The 23,836-nt window shown below is 46.0% G+C and overlaps 1 protein-coding gene across 4 annotated transcripts in view; it reads right to left on the bottom strand.

The window, feature by feature from the left end:
• The window catches only part of SNAP23 (synaptosome associated protein 23), a 36,956-nt gene extending 20,549 nt beyond the window's left edge, over positions 1 to 16,407 (bottom strand). For 2 of the 4 annotated variants that reach the window (NM_001446621.1, NM_001446620.1), the window contains 3 exon segments: positions 254 to 356; positions 6,423 to 6,513; positions 16,297 to 16,407. In NM_001446621.1, coding sequence (NP_001433550.1) covers positions 254 to 310 — 57 coding nt within the window. In that variant the 5' untranslated portion in view covers positions 311 to 356; positions 6,423 to 6,513; positions 16,297 to 16,407. 4 annotated transcript variants of the gene reach the window in all.
• Positions 16,408 to 23,836: the final 7,429 nt, after the last annotated feature.

The raw sequence follows: 23,836 nt of genomic DNA, 5'->3' as shown, positions 1-23,836 counted from the left end.
GTAGGAAATAAATAAAAAATCCAGAATTCTTCAAATTTAGAGTATCTCTGTTGTGAGTAACTGTTAAGCAATGACTATCTGGAAAAACCATGCAAATTATCTTCCCTTACTTAGTGTTTCTGGTGAGTTGATGAAAAGCAATGAGCAATGAATGCCACTGAGGGGCAAATTCATTCTTTGACACAAAGGGACTAGGAAGACCCTGTGCCGTGAAAACTGCAACAGGATTACCTATTCTCAATAAAGCATTTACCTCATCAGTAACCTGGTGAGCCCTCAGCTGAATTTCTTCTGATGTCAGATTATCCATGATGAATCAAAACTTTATCAGGCAAAGAAATGGAAATGTGGGTATCCTACAAGAACAAGGAAACAAAGCTTTGAGCAAAACAAAGAGGGTAGACTTGTGGAATTTAGGTATTTCTTATGAAGACAAGATAAAACCCACTTTTATTTATCTATCCCACAGATAGCTGAAAAAGACTAATTGGATATTTAATGCTAGTTAGTACCAAAGATGCACATAAAACAGGTTTTAGGACTTCTACTGAAGTGTGGTTTTTGTTTTTTTTGGTTTTTTTTTTTTTTTTTTTTTTTTTAGATTTATTTATTTTATTTGAAAGAGTGAGAGGGGGAGAGACAGAGATCTTCCATCTGCTGGTTTACTCCCCAAATGGCCACAATGGCTGGGATTGGGCCAGTCCAAAGCCAGGAGCCAGGAGCTTCTTCCAGGTCTCCCACATTGGTGCAGGAGCCCAAGAACATGGGGCATCCTTCCATGATTTCCCAGGCACTTTAGCAAGGAGCTGGATGGGAAGTGGGGCAACTGAGACTTGAATGGATGCCTATATGGATTCCAGCGTGTCAGGGGCAGCTTTACCTGCTACGCCACAACACCAGCCCTGAAGTGCTCTTTAAAACGGGAAGGTGGTCACCCTACTTTAAGAAGCAAGGCGCTGCTGCAAAACAAGCACTTTAAGAGACTACTGAAATTAATTCTTGGTTGTACAATGTTCTTCTGGAAAAGCAGTAAGGTAATAGAGTCTAGTTAAGGAAAATAACAAATTAAAAGTCATGTGCCTAATAAACACAGGAAACATTTTTAAAAATATGCCAGTTGTCCAGGTTACACATTGTTTCTTGTTTATTCTAAACAAGAAAAGGTAATGCTGGCACAGAGTTCAGAAAAGAGCTCAAGTTTTCATTAAAGCACTCTTCTCCTCCACCTGCTTGTGTTGTTCGTTGTTTTAGTAACATCCTAAGAAACTGAAGAACTAGCCTTTCTATATCCCACCTTTGAAAGACAGGCCTTACAGACACTGAAGCTAAAATATACAATATCTAGTAGGTGTGATCCAGTATCATTCTTGTGTATTCTCCTTTGAGAAGTCACATAAATAAACACTATGCAAGAGATCTAGCTTTTCTTCCCATTACACAGATTAGATTTGCATTACATTTTTTAAAAAAATATCTATTCATTTATTTGAAAGATAGAGTCACAGAGAGACAGAGGCAGAGAGAGAGAGAGAGAGAGAGTTCTTGCATCTGCTAGTTCACTCCCCAAACAGCCATAACAGCTGAAGCTGGGCGGATACAAAGCCAGGAGCCTGGAGCTTCTTTCAGGTCTCCCATGTGGGTGCAGGGGCCCAAGGACTTGGGCCATCTTATGCTGATTTCCCACGTGCATTAGCAGGGAGCTAGATTGGAAGTAGAGCAGTCAGGACTTGAACTGGCCCCCATATGGGATGCCGGCGCTGCAGGCTGTGGCTTTACCCGCTACGCCACAGTGCCAGCTCCTATACTTTTTTTATTCAGAATGTTTATTATTTATTTTTGTCTTTTTTAAAGAGTGACAGAGGCCGGCGCCACGACTCACTAGGCTAATCCTCCGCCTTGCAGCGCCGGCATACTGGGTTCTAGTCCCGGTCGGGGCACCAGATTCTGTCCCGGTTGCCCCTCTTCCAGGCCAGCTCTCTGCTGTGGCCAGGGAGTGCAGTGGAGGATGGCCCAAGTCCTTGGGCCCTGCACCCCATGGGAGACCAGGATAAGTACCTGGCTCCTGCCATCGGATCAGCGTGGTGCGCAGGCGACAGCGCGCCGGCCGTGGCGGCCATTGGAGGGTGAACCAACGGCAAAGGAAGACCTTTCTCTCTGTCTCTCTCTCTCACTGTCCACTCTGCCTGTCAAATAAATAAATAAATAAATAAATAAATAAAAATAAAGAGTGACAGAGAGAGATCTTAAAAACTGATTTATCAAAGCCCTTTTTTCAATGATACAGATAAAGTCTGGTTCACATTGTAGATTTGTTCTCTAGAATTTGGCAATAAATATATAGAGACATTTAAAATTATTTACTTATTTATTTGATAGGGAATGGGGAAGTTAAGGAGTGAGGAAGAGAGAGACCTCCCTCCTGCTGGTTCCCTCTCCAAATGCCCACAAAGGCTGGTACTGGACCAGGACAAAGCTGGGAACTAGGAACCCAATCCAGGTCTCCTGTGTGGGTGGCAGGGACCCAACTATTGAAGCTATCACTTACTGCCTCCTGGGATACACATTAGTAGGAATCTGGGAGTAGGGAGCAACGCTGAGACTCCAGTATGGGATGCAGGAGCCCTAAGCAGTATCCAGTGGGTAGACCAGGGAAGTTGCTAAACATCCTATGAAATTCCTTGGGAAAGCCCTCCAACAAATGGTCTGGCCTAAAATTTCAAAGTGTTATGATAAAAAACCCTGCTATGAAGCATACTCAGTGATAAGCAGGCAATCTAATTACCTGGGCATGTATTAGACTGAACTTGGAAGGCAGTAGTTTCATCTTTGCATTTCTTGATCCTTTTTTTCTTAAGATACATTTATTTATTTATCTATCTATCTATTTATTTGAAAGCCAGAGCTATTGAGAGAGAGGGAGAGAAAGAGAGAGGTCTTCCATCTGCTGGTTCACTCCCCAAATGGCTGCAACGGCCAGGGCTGGGCCGGGCCAAAGCCAGGAGAAAGGAGCTTCATTCGGGTCTCCCACGTGGATGGCAGCAGCCCAAACACTTGGGTCATCTGCTGCTGCTTTGCCACACCCATTAGCAGAGAGCAAGACCAGAAGTGGAACAGCCAGGACGTAAACCAGCACTCATACGGGATGCCAACATTGCCGGCAGCGGCTTAACCTGCTATAACACAATGCCAACCCTTCATCTTTTTATTTTTAACACCTAACAGGATCTGACAGTAGGCACTCCAAAAGTGTCCGTTGAACGAACAAGTAGGTGGAAAAAGAGGGTGTACTACCAATTTAAGTGGCTCCTAGAAACAAAGCTACATGTAACAACAGCACCACATCTGGAAATATCTACTAGAATCACAAACTCAAAACTGCCATTGCATGTGTATGATCCGCAACAGTGTGCTGGTCACTTATAGATCTTCTCACTTTTAGTAGAATCATCTCAAGTGAGGTACACGTTCCTGGTACAGGAAGGTACTGCAACTAGAGCTACTTATAATTTGACTGTCTTAGTTAACAATTTTAAGATTAATGAATTATACCTTGACTAAAGTTATTAATGCTCATGAAAAAAATTCCAAATTTACTTTCAGATCTGTAGTTCAGGCAAAAGCTTCATATACTAAAATATATAATCAAGAAATAAAGGCCATTCTTGAATTGACAACTGTCATTCATCAGATTACATACATAAACAGAACTAAGTGCTTTATTGATTTGTTAATTGTTTAGGAGCCTTTAACTTTATCATAATTTGACCATACTATAATTCCTCTCGTCAATCTTTCAAAGTTACAACTATGAAAAAAATAAGTTACTTTCTGCAACTTTTCATGTCCAGATATTTGTACCCCTTTCCTTTCTGTATAACCCCACCTGCATACATGGGGAGTCACCCTTCTCTACAACTCCCAACACCCCTAACTGAGATACCTCTCCAAAACCTGCCCTTCCCCAACAATATGCTTTTCTTTTTCTTTTTTTTTTAAAGATTTATTTACTTGAAAGTCAGAGTTACACAGAGAGAGAAGGAGAGGCAGAGAGAGAGAGAGAGGTTTTCCATCCGCTGGTTCACTCTCCAGATGGCCGCAATGGCTGGAGCTACACCAATCTGAAACCAGAAGCCAGGAGCTTCTTCCAGGTCTCCCACGCGGATGCAAGGGCCCAAGCACTTGGGCCATCTTCTACTGCTGTCCCAGGCCATAGCAGAAATATGGATCAGAAGTGGAGCAGCTGGGACAAGAACCAGCACCCACGTGGGATGCCAGCACTGTAGGCGGCGGCTTTATCCACTACGCCACAGCGCCGGTCCCAGCAGTATGCTTTTCTAAAGTTATCTATCCCTCTTGTGTATAATTACTCACTGCCCAACAGGGAAAAGGGTGTAAGAAAAATGATAAGCACTAACTAATTAGCACCTGGAAACGGCTTCCCTCACCAAGTTTTCGCACATAGTATTCAGTGGGTAGGGTGACATGTTATGGTAAGGAAGCCCAGATCTCTCAAATCATGTAATTTTGTAATTCTATTCCCAGAGGTGATTCTCACCAATTCTAAGTAAATATTTGCTCTCTTCCTAGTAAAATCAAGCAAAATCTCATGTAGTTTCAAAGATAGGCTTGAATGCACAAGTGACTTCTGTCAAAATCAGAGATTCCAGGAGTCCTGCCTTCTAAATATATTAAAAAAAAAAAAAAAAAAGGGCCGGCGCCGCGGCTCACTAGGCTAATCCTCCGCCTAGCGGCGCCGGCACACCGGGTTCTAGTCCCGGTCGGGGCGCCGGATTCTGTCCCGGTTGCCCCTCTTCCAGGCCAGCTCTCTGCTGTGGCCAGGGAGTGCAGTGGAGGATGACCCAAGTGCTTGGGCCCCGCACCCCATGGGAGACCAGGATAAGTACCTGGCTCCTGGCTCCTGCCATCGGATCAGCGCGGTGCACTGGCCGCAGCGCGCCAGCCGCGGTGGCCATTGGAGGGTGAACCAACGGCAAAGGAAGACCTTTCTCTCTGTCTCTCTCTCTCTCTCACTGTCCACTCTGCCTGAAAAAAAAAAAAAAAAAAAAAAAAAAAAGCAGATATCACTGGGAGGTGGACGTGAAGAATTACTCCTGAGACACCAATGAGGTCATTTTGAAGGACACACCCTTTCAGTGAATTCAAGGTTCCACTTAATACTTTTCCCCCCGAGCAGATGACACACAAGACAAGAATCAGGCATCTGTAAAGCTCTCACACGTTTGGCATGTTGACATCAGGGCACAGCTGCCCAAGCTCTCTCCTCTCTGGATTCCTGAGGGTGTTGAGCACAGGACTATAGCATGTGGGTGTAAGCCAATAAGCAGGACTGTAAGGAAGGACAGAGACACATCCTAAGGCTCATGCTGGCCTACGTATGTCCACTGGGTGGTGTCAAATGGAGTGCAACCTCAAGTTACCTATACAGTGTTATATTATCTTCAGATGTTTTTCTTATTAAGTCAGGAAAAGGTTACTCAGAATTTTGAGGGGAAAAGAGAACAGGTGGGGAACAGATGAAAAACAAACGTCACTTGAGACAAAGATGCCATTACATTTACTCTTCTCTGGTTTGATCTAGCAGATTAAATATTTGTGTTCTCTTCCCAAAACATCCGAGAACTTCATCTACTACATTAATTACATGAGTTGGAGAGGAAAACCTAAGATTTTTCTCAGAGCTTTTACACTCTGCTGCTCTTACTATGGTTGATAGGGCATACTAGAAGACTTTTTTGTTTTAAAAAGATTTTTATTTATCTATTTGACAGGTAGAGTTAGAGACAGTGAGAGAGACAGAGAGAAAGGTCTTCCTTCCGTTGGTTCACTCCCCTAATGGCCACCACAGCCGGTGATGCGCTGATCCGAAGCCTGGAGCCAGATGCTTCTTCCTGGTCTTCCACGTGAGTGCAGGGGCACTTGGGCCATCCTCCACTGCCCTCCCGGCCACAGCAGAGAGCTGGCCTGGAAGAGGAGCAACCGGGACTAGAACCCAGTGCTCACTGGGATGCCGGTGGCACAGGTGGAGGATTAACCTAGTGCGCCACAGCACCGGCCCCTAAAAGACTTTCTTAAATTCTTTTCTATTTAAACCTGGATGGGGGAAGAAATACTCAAGGAGTACCTATTCTCTAACATCTACCCTATTAAGTATTTGGACAAATCCTTACCTCCATTAAGACATTTCATAGATGGAGAAGCTAAGGTCTATTTTAAGTAAGTAGTTTGCCCAAAGTAACTAACTCAGTAAAAAGCAGATTTGTTATTCAAGTCTGGATTTACTCTGCAACTACAGATGGCTTATGGTATGGTAAGTGAGCTTACTGTTGGCTGCACCCCTCCTAACAAATATCAAATCATGCAAGAGCTGCTGATTAATGGAGAACAAGCTAAAAGAACCTTACCTTGTGGCTCATTTCAAAATTTCAAATGTCTGCTATAACAAGACCATGAAATCTTATCTCTTCCACAGGCTCAAATACAATGGAAAGATGACTATAAAGAACAGAATAATAATGGTTTTCAGCTGCTTTCTAGTAGTTTAGAACCTGCAAATATCTACATTAGTTTAGAAAATGAAAATAAAACTTCTAGAAAGTAATATATAAAGAAAAGATCTTAAAAACCAGAGAGCTGCTCAAGAAGTAATGGAAGAAAAAACACTTCATTTTTTTTTTTTTAAGATTTATTTATTTTAATGTCAGAATGACAGAGACAAAGAGATCTTCTATCCATTGGTTCACTTCCCAGATGGCTGGGTCAGGCCAAAGCCAGGAGCCAGGACCTTCCTTCAGGTCTCTCAAGTGGGTAACAGGGACCCAAGCACTAAAGCCATCTTCTGCTGCTTTTCCCAGGCCATAGCAGGGAGCTGGGTCAGAAGCAGAGCAGCCAGGACACAAACTGGCACTGATATGGGATGCTAGCATTGCAGGCAGCAACTTTTACCTGCTATTGGTCACAACGCTGGCCCCAGAAAAAACACTCTAAATCACCATCAACTCCACAGGTCCTAACAAGAATAAATCTCTTAAATAATTCATTTTATACAGGAAAGCAAGGATTTTGCACCTAAAATATTCTACCACATAGTTTCAGTTTCCTGCATTCCTCTTTCTCTTGAAAAAAAAAAAAATAGTCACAATGAAATTGGTCTAAGTTATACTCATCAGCTTCACTGCTGTACTTTTCTTTTAAAAAAAAAAAAAAGGTTTATTTATTTATTTGAAAGTCAGAATTACACACAGAGAGGAGAGGCAGACAGAGAGAGGTCTTCCATCCGATGGTTCACTCCCCAATTGACCGCCAACGGCTGGAGCTGCGCCGATCTGAAGCCAGGAGCCAGGAACTTCTGCTGGGTCTCCCACACACAGGGGCCCGAGGACTTGGGCCATCTTCTACCACTGTCCCAGGCCATAGCAGAGAGCTAGATCGGAAGTGGAACAGCCAGGATTCGAACCAGTGCCCACATTTATACTACGCAACAGCAATGGCCTCTTCAGTGCTGTACTTTTTTTTTTTTTTTTAATTTATTTAACAGGTAGAGTTAGAGACAGTGAGAGAGAGAGACAGAGAAAAGTCTTCCTTCCGTTGGTTCACTTCCCTAATGGCCGCCACGGACGGTGCTGCGCTGTTCCAAAGCCAGGAGCCAGGTGCTTCCTCCTGGTCTCCCATGCGGAGAGCTGGGCTGACCTGAAGCCAGGAGCCAGGAGCTTCATCCAGGTCTCCCACTTGGATACAGAAGCCCAAGAACCTAGGCCATCTTTCACTACTATCTCCAGGCGCAGTGACAGGGAGCTGGAGCAGCCGGGACTCAAACTGGTGCCCATACAGGATGCTAGTGCTGCAGATGGCGGCTTCACCCACTGCTCCACAGCACCAGTCCCAGTAAATTTTTTTTTTCTTTAAAGTTTACTTTAAAGAGCTTCTTCTGGGTCTCGCACGTGGGTGCAGGGGCCCAAGGACTTGGGCCATCTTCTACTACTTTCCCAGGCCATAGCAGAGAGCTGGATTGGAAGCGGAGCAGCCGTCTCGAACCAGCACCCATATGGGATGCTGACACTTCAGACCAGGGAATTAATCTGCTGTGCCACAGCGCCAGCCCCTCTGTCTTTCAAATAAATAAAATAAATCTTTAAAAAAAAAAAAAAAAAAAAAAGATGTGGGGCCGGCGCTGTGGCGCACTTGGTTAGTCCTCCGCCTGTGACGCTGGCATCCCATGTGGGCGCTGGGTTCTGGTCCCGGTTGCTCCTCTTCCAGTCCAGCTCTCTGCTGAGGCCTGGGAGGACAGTGGAGGATGGCCCAGGTGCTTGGGCCCTGCACCCGCATGGGAGACCAGGAGAAGCACCTGGCTCCAGGCTTTGGATCGCCACAGTGCCGGCTGTGGCGGCCATTAGGGGAGTGAACCAACGGCAAAGGAAGACCTTTCTCTCTGTCTTTCTCTCTCTCACTGTCTAAGTACATCTGTCAAAAAAAAAAAAAAAGAAGATGCTACTTTGGGTGTGGGCATTGTATTGTAGCAAGTTAAATGGCAGCTTGGGACATTCCCAATCCATATGAGTGTCTGGGACTGAGTCCTGCCTCTGCTTCTGATCTAGCTTCCTACTAACACACACCTTAGGAGGCAGCAGATGATGGCCCAAGCATTGAGTTCCTGCTGTCCACATGAGACACTAGGATGGAGTTCTTGGCTCCTGGCTTGGCCTGACCCTGTCCTGGCTCTTGCAGACATTTGGGGAGTAAACCAGCAGATAGATCTCTGCTCTCCTCTATTTCCCTCTGTTACTCTGCTTTTCAAATAATAATTCTCTTAAAAAAATTTTTGGAAGGTCTATGTTCTTCCATATCTAGCTTTTTCCATTTTTTCACAAACTTCTTCCAAAATTTTTACTGTACAAAATTTTTAACTTTATAAAAATTATACATACTTTCAGGGTATGATGTGATATCCCAATATATGTATACATTGTGTAATGTCCAATCAGAGTAAATATATCTATTTCCTCAAATACTCAACATTTCTTTATGGTGCCAGTATCCTATCTTGCATGTTTTTTGTAACATATTTAATTTTAACCACACATGCACACACATGTGCACTCACACAGGTGGAGGTGGAACTAGGAGGGTACTTCCTGAAATAGAACTGATAGTAGCTAAAGAAGACATCTGTCTACAGAGGCCTTTGGTCTTACAAGGGCAGGCCAGGGCAGGCCGTAACTGAAGAGGGGAACTATAGGCTAGGGTTACCAGAAGAGAATGTTATGAAAACTACTATCTACTGATGGTGAAACTTTCCAAGAAGCTGAAAACTCTCTTACACTGGCAGATGGAAGGTACTGAGGGGTCAGGAGCCTGCTTAGTTCAAAGGCTTGGCAAAAGGAGGCAACAGTGCCACAAAACATCTCTCTTAATTCATTTCACAAATAATTAATTCATTTTACAAATGAATATTCAAGTATCAACTATCACAAGGAAACTTTTTCAAGCTACTTTAGTTAGAATGTGCAGAAAAAAAAGCACTCCTCTCCATTCCTCCATATTTTTTAGGCTTTTTTTTTTTTTTTTTTTTTTTGACAGGTAGAGTTATAGACAGTAAGAGAGAGAGACAGAGAGAAAGGTCTTCCCTCCGTTGGTTCACCCCCCAATGGCCTCTATGGCCAGTGCTGTGCCAATCCGAAGCCACCAGGAGCCAGGTGCTTTTTCCTGGTTTCCCATGCGGGTGCAGGGGCCCAAGCAGGGGCGGCCCTCCACTGCCCTCCTGGGCCACAACAGAAAGCTAGACTGGAAGAGGAGCAGCCGGGACTAGAACCCAGCACCCATATGGGATGCCAGCGCCGCAGGCAGAGGATTAACCAACTGAGTCACAGTGCTGGTCCCCATTTCTTAGTTGTTTTATGCATGTACATTCCTATAGGACTAAAGTCTTCTTAGTCTATGATTAAAACTATGTAAGTCACTCTCAAGACCTCCTTGGGCTGTGTTTGATTTCGGTCATTACTGAATCTTCTGTCACTGTTATTAAGCTTATTTCTAGACAAGGTAAGATAATTAAACACATTGAATTAAATAAGCATAATGCAGCCATTAATAGCACATACTCTGACCCTTACTAGACCCTGGGTTCATCTTATTCCTGATATTCACGTGATTTACTTAATTGATTTAGGTTGTAGTATCCTCATTCATTAGGATAACAGGGTTGTTTCAGAAATAAAATTAGCTGAGGTCAGCATTATGGTATAGCAAGGTAAACTGCCATTTGCAATGCTGGCATCCCAAATCAGAGTGCCAGTTCAAATTCGGGCTTCTCTGCTTCCAATTCAGCTTCCTGGTACTGTGCCTGGAAGGCAATAGATGATGGCCCAAGTACATAGGTCCCTTAACACACAGAGATTCAGTTAGAGTTCCTGATTCCTGGCTTTGGCCTGGCCCACCCTGGCTGCTGTGACCATTTGGGGAGTGAACGAGTGGACAGAATATCTTGATCTTCATCTTCATCTTCATCTCTGTCTCTGTCTCTGTCTCTGTCTCTCTCTCTCTCTGCCTTTAAATAAATAAATCTTTAAAAAAGATGGGGCCGGTGCTGTGTAGTGGGTGAAGCCGGCGCCTGCAGTGCCCGCATCTCATATGGGTGCAGGTTCGAGACCTGGCTGCTCCTCTTCCAATCCAGCTCTCTGCTGTAGCCTGGAAAAGCAGAGGAAGATGGCCCAAGTCCCTGGGCTCCTGCACCCATATGGGAGACGTGAAGGAAGCTCCTGGTTCCTGGCTTTGGATCAGCACAGCTCTGGCTGTTGCGGCCAATCAGGGAGTGAACCAGCAGATGGAAGACCTCTCTCTCTCTCTGCCTCTCCTTCTCTCTCTGTGTAACTCTGACTTTCAAATAAATAAATAAATCTTTTAAAAAAGAAAATTGGTTGTTTTTCAGAGGAAAAACTGATGAAATTAGTTAAGTGCTCTCTCTGTGGATATCTGATTCCTAGTATCAGAGTGTCTAATCAGAAAGCTTCCAGATGAACCTGGAATCAGAGCCAAGTTGGATGGTTTGGGAGAAAACTGTATTTAGACAGGGTAGAGCCTTGCAATCATCCTGCCCTCCGCCCTGAAATCTCAGGTCACAAGGTATTCCAGATGCCTTCATGCTAAGCACCAGCTGCAGAAGATGTAAATGCACGACACACCTGAGCAGCTCTTACTCCAAGACCCTGAAGATGAACAGTGGAGAATAGATAGAAGGAACAGAAGGGCAGTTTACAGAAAGTCAATCAGAAATGCAGGCATAATCCACGATTCACTGGGAAAAATAAGTCAGTTTCTCTTTAGGGACGTCTCTTTTACTCCCAGCTTCCATTTCTAACACACACTTTATTCAAAACCTATGGGTACATGCAAACTATCTGTACAAACCACAGGCTTTTGAATATTTCTAAATACTCTAAATATCCCAGTTTAGACCAAAAAGAAACTATGCTCGAATTAGGACATGTAATTCTTTCTTGAAGGCATTTAGATGAGAGTCTCATTTATATTAAGGATAGTTTCCTCCTTTTACTTCCTCTCTCAAGTTTCCTTTTCACCTCCTACATGAACAACTTTAACCATTCTTTATATAGAGGCCTCAAAACTATGTGAATAGTAAGTACACCACAGAGGCATAGCTATTAAACAACTTGGTTTCAAAGTACACTGAAGCACATGATTTGAGACAGATCACACTGAGTGGGAAAGTACCACTACACATCAGGAACTCAAAGGAAGATCAAAATTAAACTGTATTCACACAGAGTCCCTTATTTCAATTTAATTGCTATGTGTCCAGTGCCTGGCCTTCAAATCTCTGTCAACCCTGGCACTTCCACAATTCCATTCTTCTTCTTTTTTTTTTTTTTTTTTTTTGACAGGTAGAGTTAGAGAGTGAGAGAGTGAGAGAGAGAGAGAGACAGAGAGAATGGTCTTCCTTTCTCCGTTGGTTCACTCCCCAAATGGCCACCACGGCCGGCGCGCTATGCCAATCCGAAGCCAGGAGCCAGGTGCTTCCTCCTGGTCTCCCATGCGGGTGCAGGGCCCAAGCATTTGGGCCATCCTCCACTGAGAGCTGGTATGGAAGAGGAGCAACCGGGACAGAATCCAGTGCCCCAACTGGGACTAGAAACCGGGGTGCCGGCGCCGCAGGCGGAGGATTAGCCTAGTGAGTCAAGGCACCGACCCACAGTTCCACTCTAAGTGACCTGGGAGTAATCCTGGGGAGGCAGATGTAGGTGTAACTGCAATCAATTAACCCTGTCTAAAGGAAAGGCTGTGGAAATAGAAACAGAATGTTTTATAGGAAAGATGAGAAAGAGGCTCAAGATCCAAAAAGCTGCTAATCTATAAAGGAAAGAGAGATGGATAACCTGGCAGATACTGTATAGCATCTGCCAGGCAGACCCCAAGGGAGAAGTGGGGATAACTGGCAAGACTTCACCCAGCCTAAGTGAAACATTCACCCAAACTATCCAAGTATTTCATCTGTAAATCCTAGCTCATGTAGAAGCTTTCTGGCTAGCTTCTCAAGTATACTGAGACAGGGAGTCATAGGCCACATAGAGAGAGCATGAGCAGACAAGTCCCTGGGTGAGGATATCGCCCCCCTCCATGGAGTTTTTATGTACAGTGCCCAGTATTTGGAGGCACAATGGTTTCAGATCCTGACTCTGCTTTCTTCTCTGCGCTTCAGTTTTCCCACTAAACGATACTCTCACACACTAACAACGCTTCCTTCAAGTGTTATTATATGGATTGACTTAATTCATGCAAAGCATTTAGAACAGTCCCTGGCATATAACACTCAATAAGACAATAACGCTTTTTCATAATAATTTTTAAACATCTTTCACAATTTCAGTGTGTGAGTCAAAATCCAAATGTGGTCAACTTCGGGAAAAAAAAATCACAATTTTAAATTATCAAAGAAATGGTTCAATATAAGGCCCCAGTGGTCAGGCAGGAACATAAGAAGTGTGTACGTATAGAGAGGGAAGGACAGCTTTAAGAAACAAACAGGAGGGGTCAGCGTTGTGGTATAGCGGGTAAAACTACCACCTGCAGTGCTGGCATCTCATCTGGGCACCAGTTCAAGTCCTGGCTGCTCCACTTCCAATCCAGCTCTCTGCTATGGCCTGGGAAAGCAGTAGAAGATGGTCCAAGTCCTTGGGCCCCTGCACCTACATGGGGGACCTGGAAGAAGCTCCTGGCTCCTAGCTTCAGAACGGCACAGCTTCAGCCACTGCAGCCACTAGGGGAATGAACCAGCACATGGAAGACCTACCTCTCTCTCTCTCTCTCTCTCTCTCTCTCTCTGCCTCTGCCTCTCTGTAACTCTGCCTTTCAAATAAAAAAAAAAAAAATCTTAACAAAATAAAAACCACACACACACACACACACACACAAAAAAAAAAAAAAAACAGGAGACAAACTGTGAAGAGTTTGTATACTATACCAAGAAGTTTGAATTTTACTTTAGAAGCATTAAGAAGTAATTTCAATTGTCAAATCATTGTTAAAATAAATTTAAAACAAACCTAGAGAACTCACAAAGATCAATGAGAGGATTCCAGCAAAATATAGTGATCAGTGATTAAAATATTTTAGTTGCTGGGCCAGCGTTGTGGCACAGCAAGTTAAGCCACCGTCAGCAGGGCTGATATCCCATATGGGTGCCAGTTTCTGTCATGGTTGCTCTGCTTCTAATCCAGCTCTCTGCTGTGGCCTGGGAAGGCAGTGGAAGATGGCCCAAGTGCGTGGGTCCCTGCACCTACATGGGAGACTGGAAGAAGCTCCTGGCTCCTGGCTTCAGCCCAGCCCAATCCTGGCAAATGTGGGCATTTGGGGACTGAACCAGCAGATGGAAGGTCTCTCTCTCTGTCTCTCCTCTCTCTCTCTCTGTAACTCTTTCAAATAAATAATCAAAAAAAAAAATTGGTTTCCTAAACGGAAACCAAAACAAAATGTCAATGAACTGAAATGTATACAAATGGAGCCCCAACACCACCACGTCCTCTATTGGGAAAAAAAAAAAGGCACAGTGCATGCTGTTTCCTGGCTCCATAGTCCACTTCCTCCAATTGTTAGAGGCACTGAATCCAACAGTTTCAAGTTCCTCCACAGCACAACAAAGCACAGACCAATCCTTGTCATCTGCTCCTCTGTCAACCTATAGATCTAGAAACAAATACAGTACTGGCATAAAAACTTCAGTGTCCTAAGATGCAAGCACCATCATACACTGGAAATGCTAATGTATACATGATGCAGAGTACAGACAGGCAAAAAACCACATTTCCAGAATGTTTGAGACATTGGAACCAAATGAAGAAGAAAAAGCCTTCGTTCAAAAAAGAAAACAAAAAGGACACCTGATTTCACAAAAAATCTCCAACAGCAAACATCTCTTTTCCTATTCAAATCTCCTTGCATAGGGGAAAACCAGGTAAATTCTGAAAACTATGTCACAATAATGAATACTATCACAGGCTTCACAGAATTTTCAAGCTATTTGGCCTTCATCCACTCTTCATTTAAAGATGAGCAGACTAAGCCCAAAGCACTATTTTCTTACGTGTAGAGCAAAATCGATGAGATGATTTTTAGCTGTTACATCAGGAGTAGCTGTTTAACAGTTATATAATGCGTACTAGAATCAAAACCATGATTTCATAATCATTTTAAAAGAAGGCAATATTTTTTTCAAAACACACTAAAAATATGAGGTAAAGTAACAGTACTCTAAACAGCAAAAATTTTCATGATAGTTTGACTTATAAGCAAAACTCTGACAGCTGTCCTGTGAACATAGGGCCTTTTTCTGTTTGTTTGCCTGCTTCCTGGTTCTAGGTTGTGTTCTGGATGATTAGAAATGATGTGACCTTTAGCTTGTATATCGTACTTAAGTTCATTCAGAATAAAAGAAACACCAAGATGCCTACAGAAATTCTACTGCTTATAGGAAAAAAATGTAATACTTTTGGAAACTCATGGCACAATAAGTCATTCCTATTCTGAAACTAACGAAACAGCAATTTTCTAGCGTAATACCACATACCACAAGCACCTAAAAACAAAAAACTCCAACAAGTCTCAGGTAAGTGGTTACACTGCAGGGTAACCAGGATCGCTTAATTTACTTTCACCTGACCTGTCACTGGAGCATGGTGATATTAGAAGACGTGTTTCTCCTATTTGCTAGTATTTATACTACTGTGTTCTTTCTCATTACCTCTTGCCACTTTAAAGAACAAATGGTAATAGACCAAGGGATGCCTTTGGCATCAATTTAGCTAGTGGCAGGAATAGTAACTTTTCGTATTTTGCTAAGAAATCTTTTACGATTAGATCTCAAACTATTCTAGCTAATGATGTCTCAGGAATTTCAAGTGTGTATTTTCCAGGATAGGCAAGAACGTGGGAGAGCCACTTTCATCTGGCCATGCTTGCACTATCGCTATTTCACTGAGACATCGGGGGCTTACAGAGTCTTATCCCGCTCAACTCTTGCCAACACCTGCGATGAAGACGCGACACTGTTCTCCCAGAGCTGAGGGAGCACCGACAGAAAGCTGTCAGGGTCCAAACCCGTCTCAGCCGCAGGCACCCTGCCTGAACCTTCACCCCAGGAGAGACAAACAGCGAGAGGCTGAATGACACTCCCTTCTTGTCTTTTGCTCAAACGGGATATCTTTCAGTTTCCTCTACCATCAGTTGCCTTTCCTAACACTGCGGTGACTAATGACTAAAGACGAGAAAAGGGATGAAGTGAAACAGCATTTTACGGCGCTCTCCCCCCACCACCACCCCCGCTACTTCAACCTCGAATTGTAAAATTCGTCCTCCGACCCGTCCCTTCGCGCGTCCGCAGGAAAGCCAAGGATGGACTCCCCCAGCACAATCCTTCACATCAATTATATCAGTGCTGTGTCCTCGGTGCGGCCACCATGAAGTCTGTAACCCCGACCACAGCAATGCCGGGTGCGGCGGGCGAGGGGCTGCGAGTTCCCCTCTGCCAGGCTTCGAGGAAGAGCCCCAGAACCACCTTGCCGCCATCCCCACCCTCCGCCAGCCCCTGGATGGTCTCCCCGCGCCTCGCGTCCTCGCTCTGGGCCCGATCTGCTGATTCTGGGCCAACGTGCCCCTTCCTCTCCTTCAGCCCGACCCACCAACTTTTCAACAGTCACAATATACTACTTCTTCTCATGACATCAGCCAAACCTTCACCTCCGTCCGTCCCCCCAGCCCTTGGAGACTCACCTGGGAGCTCCCGACCACTGCTCCCTGGCCGCGGCAGCCCGGACACCCCGAGACCGGACTTGGAGCTGCGCCCGAGTCGCGCCTGCGCGCGCCCGAGTCGCGCGCCTGCGCACTTCCCGGGCGCCGAGGCGGCGGACACACCCCTGCGGCTGGAGCCAATCACGGAGCGGGGGTTTAAATCTCCCTGCCACGCAGGCCGGGAGCCTGGGAACTCACCCGTTAACCGGACGGGTTCCAGTCCCGCCTGCAGGTGGGAAGTGTTCCCGCAGCAAACTTTCACCGTGTGCCAGGCACCGTGCGGGATCCGCGCTGAGGAAGAGGAGGTGGAGGGAAAGGGCCTTTTTCATCATTGTACTCTGGGAGAAAGATGGGCCAGAGTGCAGTGCAGGGCACAGAGGAAATTCGAGGCGCCTGGGGCTCACAATGAGCAACTTTTCTTAGCAATATCTGGAAGGGTTCCTGGAGGAAGTGACTTTTGCGACAAGAAGGATAAAGTAAGAGTTCTCCGGAAGTCCGGGAAAGAGGGAAGTAAAGTTTTCCAGGCTGTGGAAACAGTATATGCCAAGAACAACAAGGCGCTTTCTGGAAATTTCTTGTAGTTTATTCTTTTGAGAGGCTTAGAGTTCATCGTACATCCCTGAGTGTAGGGGCAACAAATAAGCTTTGTTTAAAAGACCAGCACAGCCAGATACTAGAAAGTCTTGGAATTTTGGAATAGTGAGCCTAGACTGCACACCATGGCCACTGAAAGCTTTAGAAGGTTTTTAAGCAAGCAGATGATTATTTTAAACCATGTTTTGAGGACCCATTACATGCACCTCTAAGAATAAAACAAGATGCTAGCTTTTCTTTCATTTATGTTTTAGTGTTCAATAAAAAGTAGTCTGTTCCAAAGGGATCAAGGAAGACGACTTAGAGGTGACTTTTTAATTTAGTAACACAGAGGTCAGAAGTGATCTTGGTGAAAGCTGTTTGCTTAAATGAAGGGACTGAAGACTAGATTGCAGGGCTGGCATTGTGTCACAAGTCACTTCCTACAGTGCTGGCATCCCATATGAATGCTGGTTTGAGTCCTGGCTGTTCCACTTCCAATCTAGCTTCTGCTAGTGTGCCTGGGAAGGCAGCAAAGATTGTTCAAGTCCTCAGGCGCCTGTCACCCATGTGGGAGACCTGGTTGTAGTTCCAGGCAGCTGTTGCAGCCATTTGGGGATGAACCAGCGGATAGAAGTGCCCTCTGTCTCTCTGTAACTCTTTCAAATATTTGAGAGAAAGATCTTCCATATGCTGGTTCACTCCCCAAATGGCCACAGTGGCTAGGACTGGACCAGGCCAAAGCCAGAAGCCAGGAGCTTCATCCAGGTCTCCCACGTGGGTGGCAGAGACCCAAATATTTCGGCCGTCTTCCAGTGCTTTTCCCAGGTCATTAGCAAAGAGCAGTAGCTGCACATGAACTGATGCCCATATGAGATGCTGACATTGCAGATGGTAGCTTTACCTGCTGCACCACAATGCCAGCCCCATAGATAAATGTAAAAATAAAACAAAACAAAATACTGATTGCAATAGTTTGGAGATGGAAGTGATGCAGAAATGGGGACAAGGTGTAGAATATTTTTTGAAAATTTGGCTTTTTTTTTAATTTTTGACAGGCAGAGTGGACAGTGAGAGGGAGAGAGACAAAGAGAAAGGTCTTCCTTTTGCCGTTGGTTCACCCTCCAATGGCCGCTGTGGCCGGTGTGCTGCGGGCCATAGCAGCGAGCTGGACTGGAAGAGGGGCAACCGGGACAGAATCCGGCACTCTGACCGGGACTAGAACTGGGTGTGCTGGCGCCGCAAGGCGGAGGATTAGCCTATTGAGCTACGGTGCCAGCCTGAAAATTTGGCTTTGACATGGAGGAAAGAGAGGATGATGTGGGGTCAAGGCTTTTCATTTCTGTATTTGACTTTGAAAAATTTTTAGATTTATTTATTTGAAAGGCAGAGTTACAAAGAGAAAGGGAAAGAAGGAAAGTATTTGAAAGACATAGTCACAGAGAGAGGTAGAGGTATTCTATCTGCTGCTTCACTCCCCAAATGCCTAGAATGGCCAGAGCTGAGCTGATTCGAAGCCAGGAGCCAGAAGCTTCTTCTGTGTCTCCTGTGTGGGTGCAGGGGCCCAAAGACTCAGGCCATCTTCTACTGCTTTCCCAGGCCACAGCAGAGTGGCTGGATTGGAAGTGGAGCAGCCGGGATTCAAACTGGGACCCATAAGGGATGCCTATGATGCAGGCCTGGGCTTTAACCTGCTGCGCCACAGCGCCGGCCCTGAGGTTCTTGAGAGGATAAGAGTAGAGGCGATTCATACAATGGTGCAGGGCCCAGCAGTGTAGCCCAGCAGCTGTGATTCTGACATCCTGGGTCCTAGCTGCTCGACTTCTGATCCAGCACTCTGCTAATGTGCCTGGGAAAGCAGTGAAAGATGGCCCAAGTACTTGGGCCCCTGCTCCTCAGGCACCTGGCTTCAGCCTGGTCCCAGCCCAGGCCATTGTAGCCATTTGGGGAGAGAACCAGCGGATGAAAGCTCTCTTTCTTTGTCTCTCCCCGTCTCTGTCAAATAAATAAATAAATAAATAGTTTTTTTTTTTTAAGTCATGGTGGAAGAATTTGTCTTGAAGAGGAGAGAAAGGAGTTACCTCTTTAATCACGATAAGAGGAAGTATTTGTAAATTTGTTTGTTTAGTAACAGGAAGTTAAAGAAGTTCTCATTTTTTTTTTTTATAGGCAGAGTGGACAGTGAGAGAGAGAGAGAGACAGAGAGAAAGGTCTTCCTTTTGCCATTGGTTCACCCTCCAATGGCCGCTGCACCGCGCCTATCCAAAGGCAGGAGCCAGGTGCTTCTCCTGGTCTCCCATGCGGTTGCAGGGCCCAAGCACCTGGGCCATCCTCCACTGCACTCCCTGGCCACAGCAGAGAGCTGGCCTGGAAGAGGGGCAACCGGGACAGAATCCGGCGCCCCAACCGGGACTAGAACCCCGTGTGTTGGTGCTGCAAGGCGGAGGATTAGCCTAGTGAGCCGCGGCGCCGGCCAGAAGTTCTCATTTGATGACTTGTTACCTCTGTGAAGTAGGAGACAAGGTCATCTGTTAGTGGAGAAGGAGGTGGTGTTTGCAGTTAGAAGGAAAGCTGAAGTTCTGGAATGCTGTTGTGGAAAGTGGTAGAGCAAGTGGACCAGAGAAAAGTAGTGGGACTAGAAAGCAATGTTGAGGGCCTGCTTAAGATTGATAAACATGAACTCACCAGTTTCTGTCTTCATGTAGTTTTCTCAAGCCATAATCACTTTTAAGAGCAGAGGTGGAGAAAAATAGATGATTAGGCTGGTGCCGTGGCTCACTAGGCTAATCCTCTGCCTGCGGTGCTGGCACACCGGGTTCTAGTCCCGGTCAGGGCTCCGGTTCTGTCCCGGTTGCTCCTCTTCCAGTCCAGCTCTCTGCTGTGGCCTGGGAAGGCAGTGGAGGATGGCCCAGGTCCTTGGGCCCTGCACCCGCATGGGAGACTAGTAGGAAGTACCTGGCTCCTGGTTTCAGATCAGCGCAGCACGCCAGCTGCAATGCGCCAGCCATAGCGGCCATTTGGGGAGTGAACCAACAGAAGGAGGACCTTTCTCTCTGTCTCTCTCTCTCTCACTGTCTAATTCTGCCTGTCAAAAAAAAAAAAAGGATGACTAAATTCACTTAGGATTGGCATGGTCATTGACACAATACCCCAGTTCTCAACTAAGGGCAATTTTGTCTGCTAGTGGACACCTGGCAATGTCTGAAGATGTTTGGATTACTGTGTTGACAGGGAGGGGCTGCAGGGTACTGTAGTGTCTACAGGCTTCCAGTGTCCAGGGATGTTGCTGAACCTCTTAGAATGCTCAGACAGACCCTGACAACATTTGGACCCTTCTCCAAAATGTCAATATTCCAGAAATTGAGAAACCCTCATCTAGGTTACCTTGGTGCTCTCCAATATCTGACCTTGGTCTTCCGCAGGCTTTTCTTTGGACTTTTTGGCCCTGAGCTTATCCTTAACGCAGTTCTTCCACTGTATGCCTTTAAAGGAGCGTAGAATGAGAAGCATACAACAGACCTTGGGTGTTTCAAGGACTTGTGATGTCACAAATACAGAATTAGAAGAGACGCAAACCTCTAGAAGCAAATCTGGGTTTACACACAAATGAAGGTAACTGCTTCCTTTGATTTGAAGCACTGATGGTCTGGTTAAACAGAGATGTTATTATAATTTCAATAATATATAGAGGAGTAACACTGAGGCAGGAGACAGGGGCAACTAGGGAAGCTAAGAAAAGCAAATTCTAAAACTCTTTTTCTCTCAATCTATGCCTCCCTTGACCAAGAACTTGAGGTAGGAGACAAAAAAAGGGCCAATTGGGGAAACTGAGAAAAAGAAATGACAGGAAAAAAAGAAAAAGAAAAAGAAATGCTAAGCTTAAAACACCTTTACTTAAAAACTGTACATAAGTTTGACAACAGCCAGATGGCTTACACACCAGATGACTTCAAAAACACACTAACAGCCGGCGCCGCAGCTCACTAGGCTAAACCTCCGCCTTGCGGCGCCAGCACACCGGGTTCTAGTCCCGGTCGGGGCGCCGGATTCTGTCCCAGTTGCCCCTCTTCCAGGCCAGCTCTCTGCTGTAGCCCGGGAGTGCAGTGGAGGATGGCCCAAGTGCTTGGGCCCTGCACCCCATGGGAGACCAGGAAAAGTACCTGACTCCTGCCATCAGATCAGCGCGGTGCGCCTGCTGCAGCGCACCGGCCGAGGCGGCCATTGGAGGGTGAACCAACGGCAAAGGAAGACCTTTCTCTCTGTCTCTCTCTCTCACTGTCCACTCTGCCTGTCAAAAAAAATAATAAAATAAAAAAAAGACACACACTAACAGCCCCTCACTCAGGATCAACTCCTATGAAATCACAGCTCCAATTATCTTCGGGACCTCAATCTAAGCTTTGATTATTGGCCTCTTCTCTCTTAAAGTGGGTGTGTTTGTTGCCTATTATAAACCTTTGCTGTAAAGGCTTACTGTTTGTGTGAGCCTCATTCAATTCATCATCTGAGGCTCAGAAGAACCTGTACCTGGTCCTCACCTTTCTACTCCCATAACACTTTACATCATTTTTTTTAAAGATTTATTTTATTTATTTGAAAGAGTTACAGAGAGAGGTAGAAACAGAGAGAGTTCTTCCATCTGCTGGTTCTCTCCCCCAGATGGCTGCAAATGGCTGGAACTGCGCCGATCCGAAGCCAGGAGCTTCTTCCAGGTCTCTCATGTACATGTAGGGGCCCAAGGACTTGGGCCATCTTCTACTGCTTTCCCAGGCCATAGCAGAGAGCTGGATGGGAAGAGGAGCAGCCAGGACTAGAACCGGCACCCATATGGGATGCTGGCACTTCAGGCCAGGGCTTTAACCCACTGCGCCACAGCACTGGTGCCAACACTTCACATCATTATCAACCTTAATGCAGGGCTGGCATTGTGGCTCCACTGGTTGAGCCACTGCAGGCAATGCCAGCATCCATCTGATCGGGTTCAGTGCCCCCCCCCACCCCGTAACTCTGCCTTTAAAATAAAAATAGAAAGTAGGGGCCGGTGCTGTGGCGTAGTGGGTAAAGCTCTCACCTGCAGTGCCAGCATCCCACATAGGTCCTGGCTGCCAATCCGAAGCCAGAGCCGGAACTTCTTCCAGGTCTCCCAGGCCGGTGCAGGGCCTCAAGGACTTCAGCCTTCTTCTACTGCCTTCCCAGGCCATAGCAGAGAGCTGGACTGGAAGTGGAACAGCCAGAACTCGAACTGGCACCCATATTTGGATGCTGGTACTGCAGGCGGAGTTTTACCCGCTACACCACAGCGCCGGCTCCCTGGCTAGCCTTTGCTAAAATGGAGTTCTGGAGGCTGGTGTCGCGGTGTAGTGGGTTAAGCCACCGCCTGCAAGGCTGGCATCCTATAGTGGCACTGGTTCATGTCCTGGCTGCTCCACTTTGACTCCATCTCTCTTCTGATGGCCTGGGAAAGCAGCAGAAGATGGCCCAAGTACCTGGCCCTTCCACCTATCTGGCTCCTGGCTTCCGCCTGGCCCAGTCCTGGCTGTTGGAACCATCTGGGGAGTGAACCAGTGGATGGAAGATACCTCTCTCCCTGTTTCCCTCCCTCCCTTCCTCTCTCTCTCTCTCTCTCTCTCTCTCTCTCTCTCTCTCTCTAGCTCTGACTAAAATAATTAAGTCTTTTATAAAAATAAATAAAATGGAGTTCTGAGGAAATGGGTATGGACTCAGTGTATCATTTTTAAAGTTTTTAATTTATTGGCGGCGCTGCGGCTCAATAGGCTAATCCTCTGCCTGCGGCGCCGGCACCCCAGGTTCTAGTCCCGGTCGGGGCACTGGATTCTGTCCCAGTTGCTCCTCTTCCAGTTCAGCTCTCTGCTGTGGCCTGGGAAGGCAGTGGAGGATGGCCCAAGTGCGTGGGCCCTGCACCTGCGTGGGAGACCAGGAGGAAGCACCTGGCTCCTGGCTTCAGATCTGCGTGGTTCCAGAGGTAGCGGCCATTTGGGGAGTGAACCAACGAAGGAAGACCTTTCTCTCTGTCTCTCTCTCTCACTGTCTAACTCTGCCTGTCAAAAAAAAAAAAAGTTTTTAATTTATTTGAAAAATAGTGAGAGAGACAGACATCTTTAATCCACTGGTTCACTCCCCCCAAAGCCCACAGCAGCCAGGGCTGTACCACGATGAAGCTAGGAGCTGGGAGCTTCTTCTGTGTCTCCCACGTGGGGGGCAGCGACTCAAGTATTTGAGCCTCTCAGGGTGCACATTAGCAGGAAATTGGATTGGAGAGGAGTGAGGACTCGAAACCAGGTACTCTGACGTGGGATGCAGGTATCTCAAGAGGGATGGTAACCATCAGGCCCTTCGCTTTCCCCAGGGCTAAGTTTAATAACAAACACTTCTGTGTGAATACGAAAATAAAGACTGGTGGATAGAATGCTTGCTCTGCGATAGGCCTTTGACTTATGTTGTCTAATTTAATCCTAGCAAGCCCTTAAGATGGCTTTAGTGTCCTAATTTTATCTAAAGAAACTGGGCTTTCAAGAAAGCTTGTCATTTACCAAAAGTTCCATTATTTGTAGCTAGGCCAAAAGTCGAACTTGGACCCCTCCGTTCTAAAGCTTTTGTACTTTCCGTTACACTTCAATACGTTTTATAAGGAGTGCTCTGGACATCTACCCGCGACAGTTGTCACCGTCTGAAGTGGGAGGCTCAGCAAGCGCGGAGGAGCTAGGAGGAGGCCCGGAAGGTGCAAAAAGAATGAAAAAGGCACCGTGGAGGCTAGTCACAGGGCCTGGTTCAGCAGCCTCACTCCTCAGCACGCTGCCCTGCCTGCCTTCTGCCTCCTTGCTGTCTAAGCCTCTTGCCCCGTGTCCGTTGTTCACTCTCTTGTGTTCAAATAAAGCTAGGTTATTGAGAGAGGCGGAGTGTAAAGGGAAAAAAAAAAAAAAAAAAAAAA

Source organism: Oryctolagus cuniculus, chromosome 12 (genome assembly GCF_051225735.1).
Source record: "Oryctolagus cuniculus isolate XC-2025 breed Fujian yellow rabbit chromosome 12, ASM5122573v1, whole genome shotgun sequence".
In the NCBI taxonomy this organism is placed as follows: domain Eukaryota; kingdom Metazoa; phylum Chordata; class Mammalia; order Lagomorpha; family Leporidae; genus Oryctolagus; species Oryctolagus cuniculus.
The sequence above is the reverse complement of the archived record's forward strand: the minus strand, read 5'-3'. Positions and strand labels throughout refer to the sequence as shown.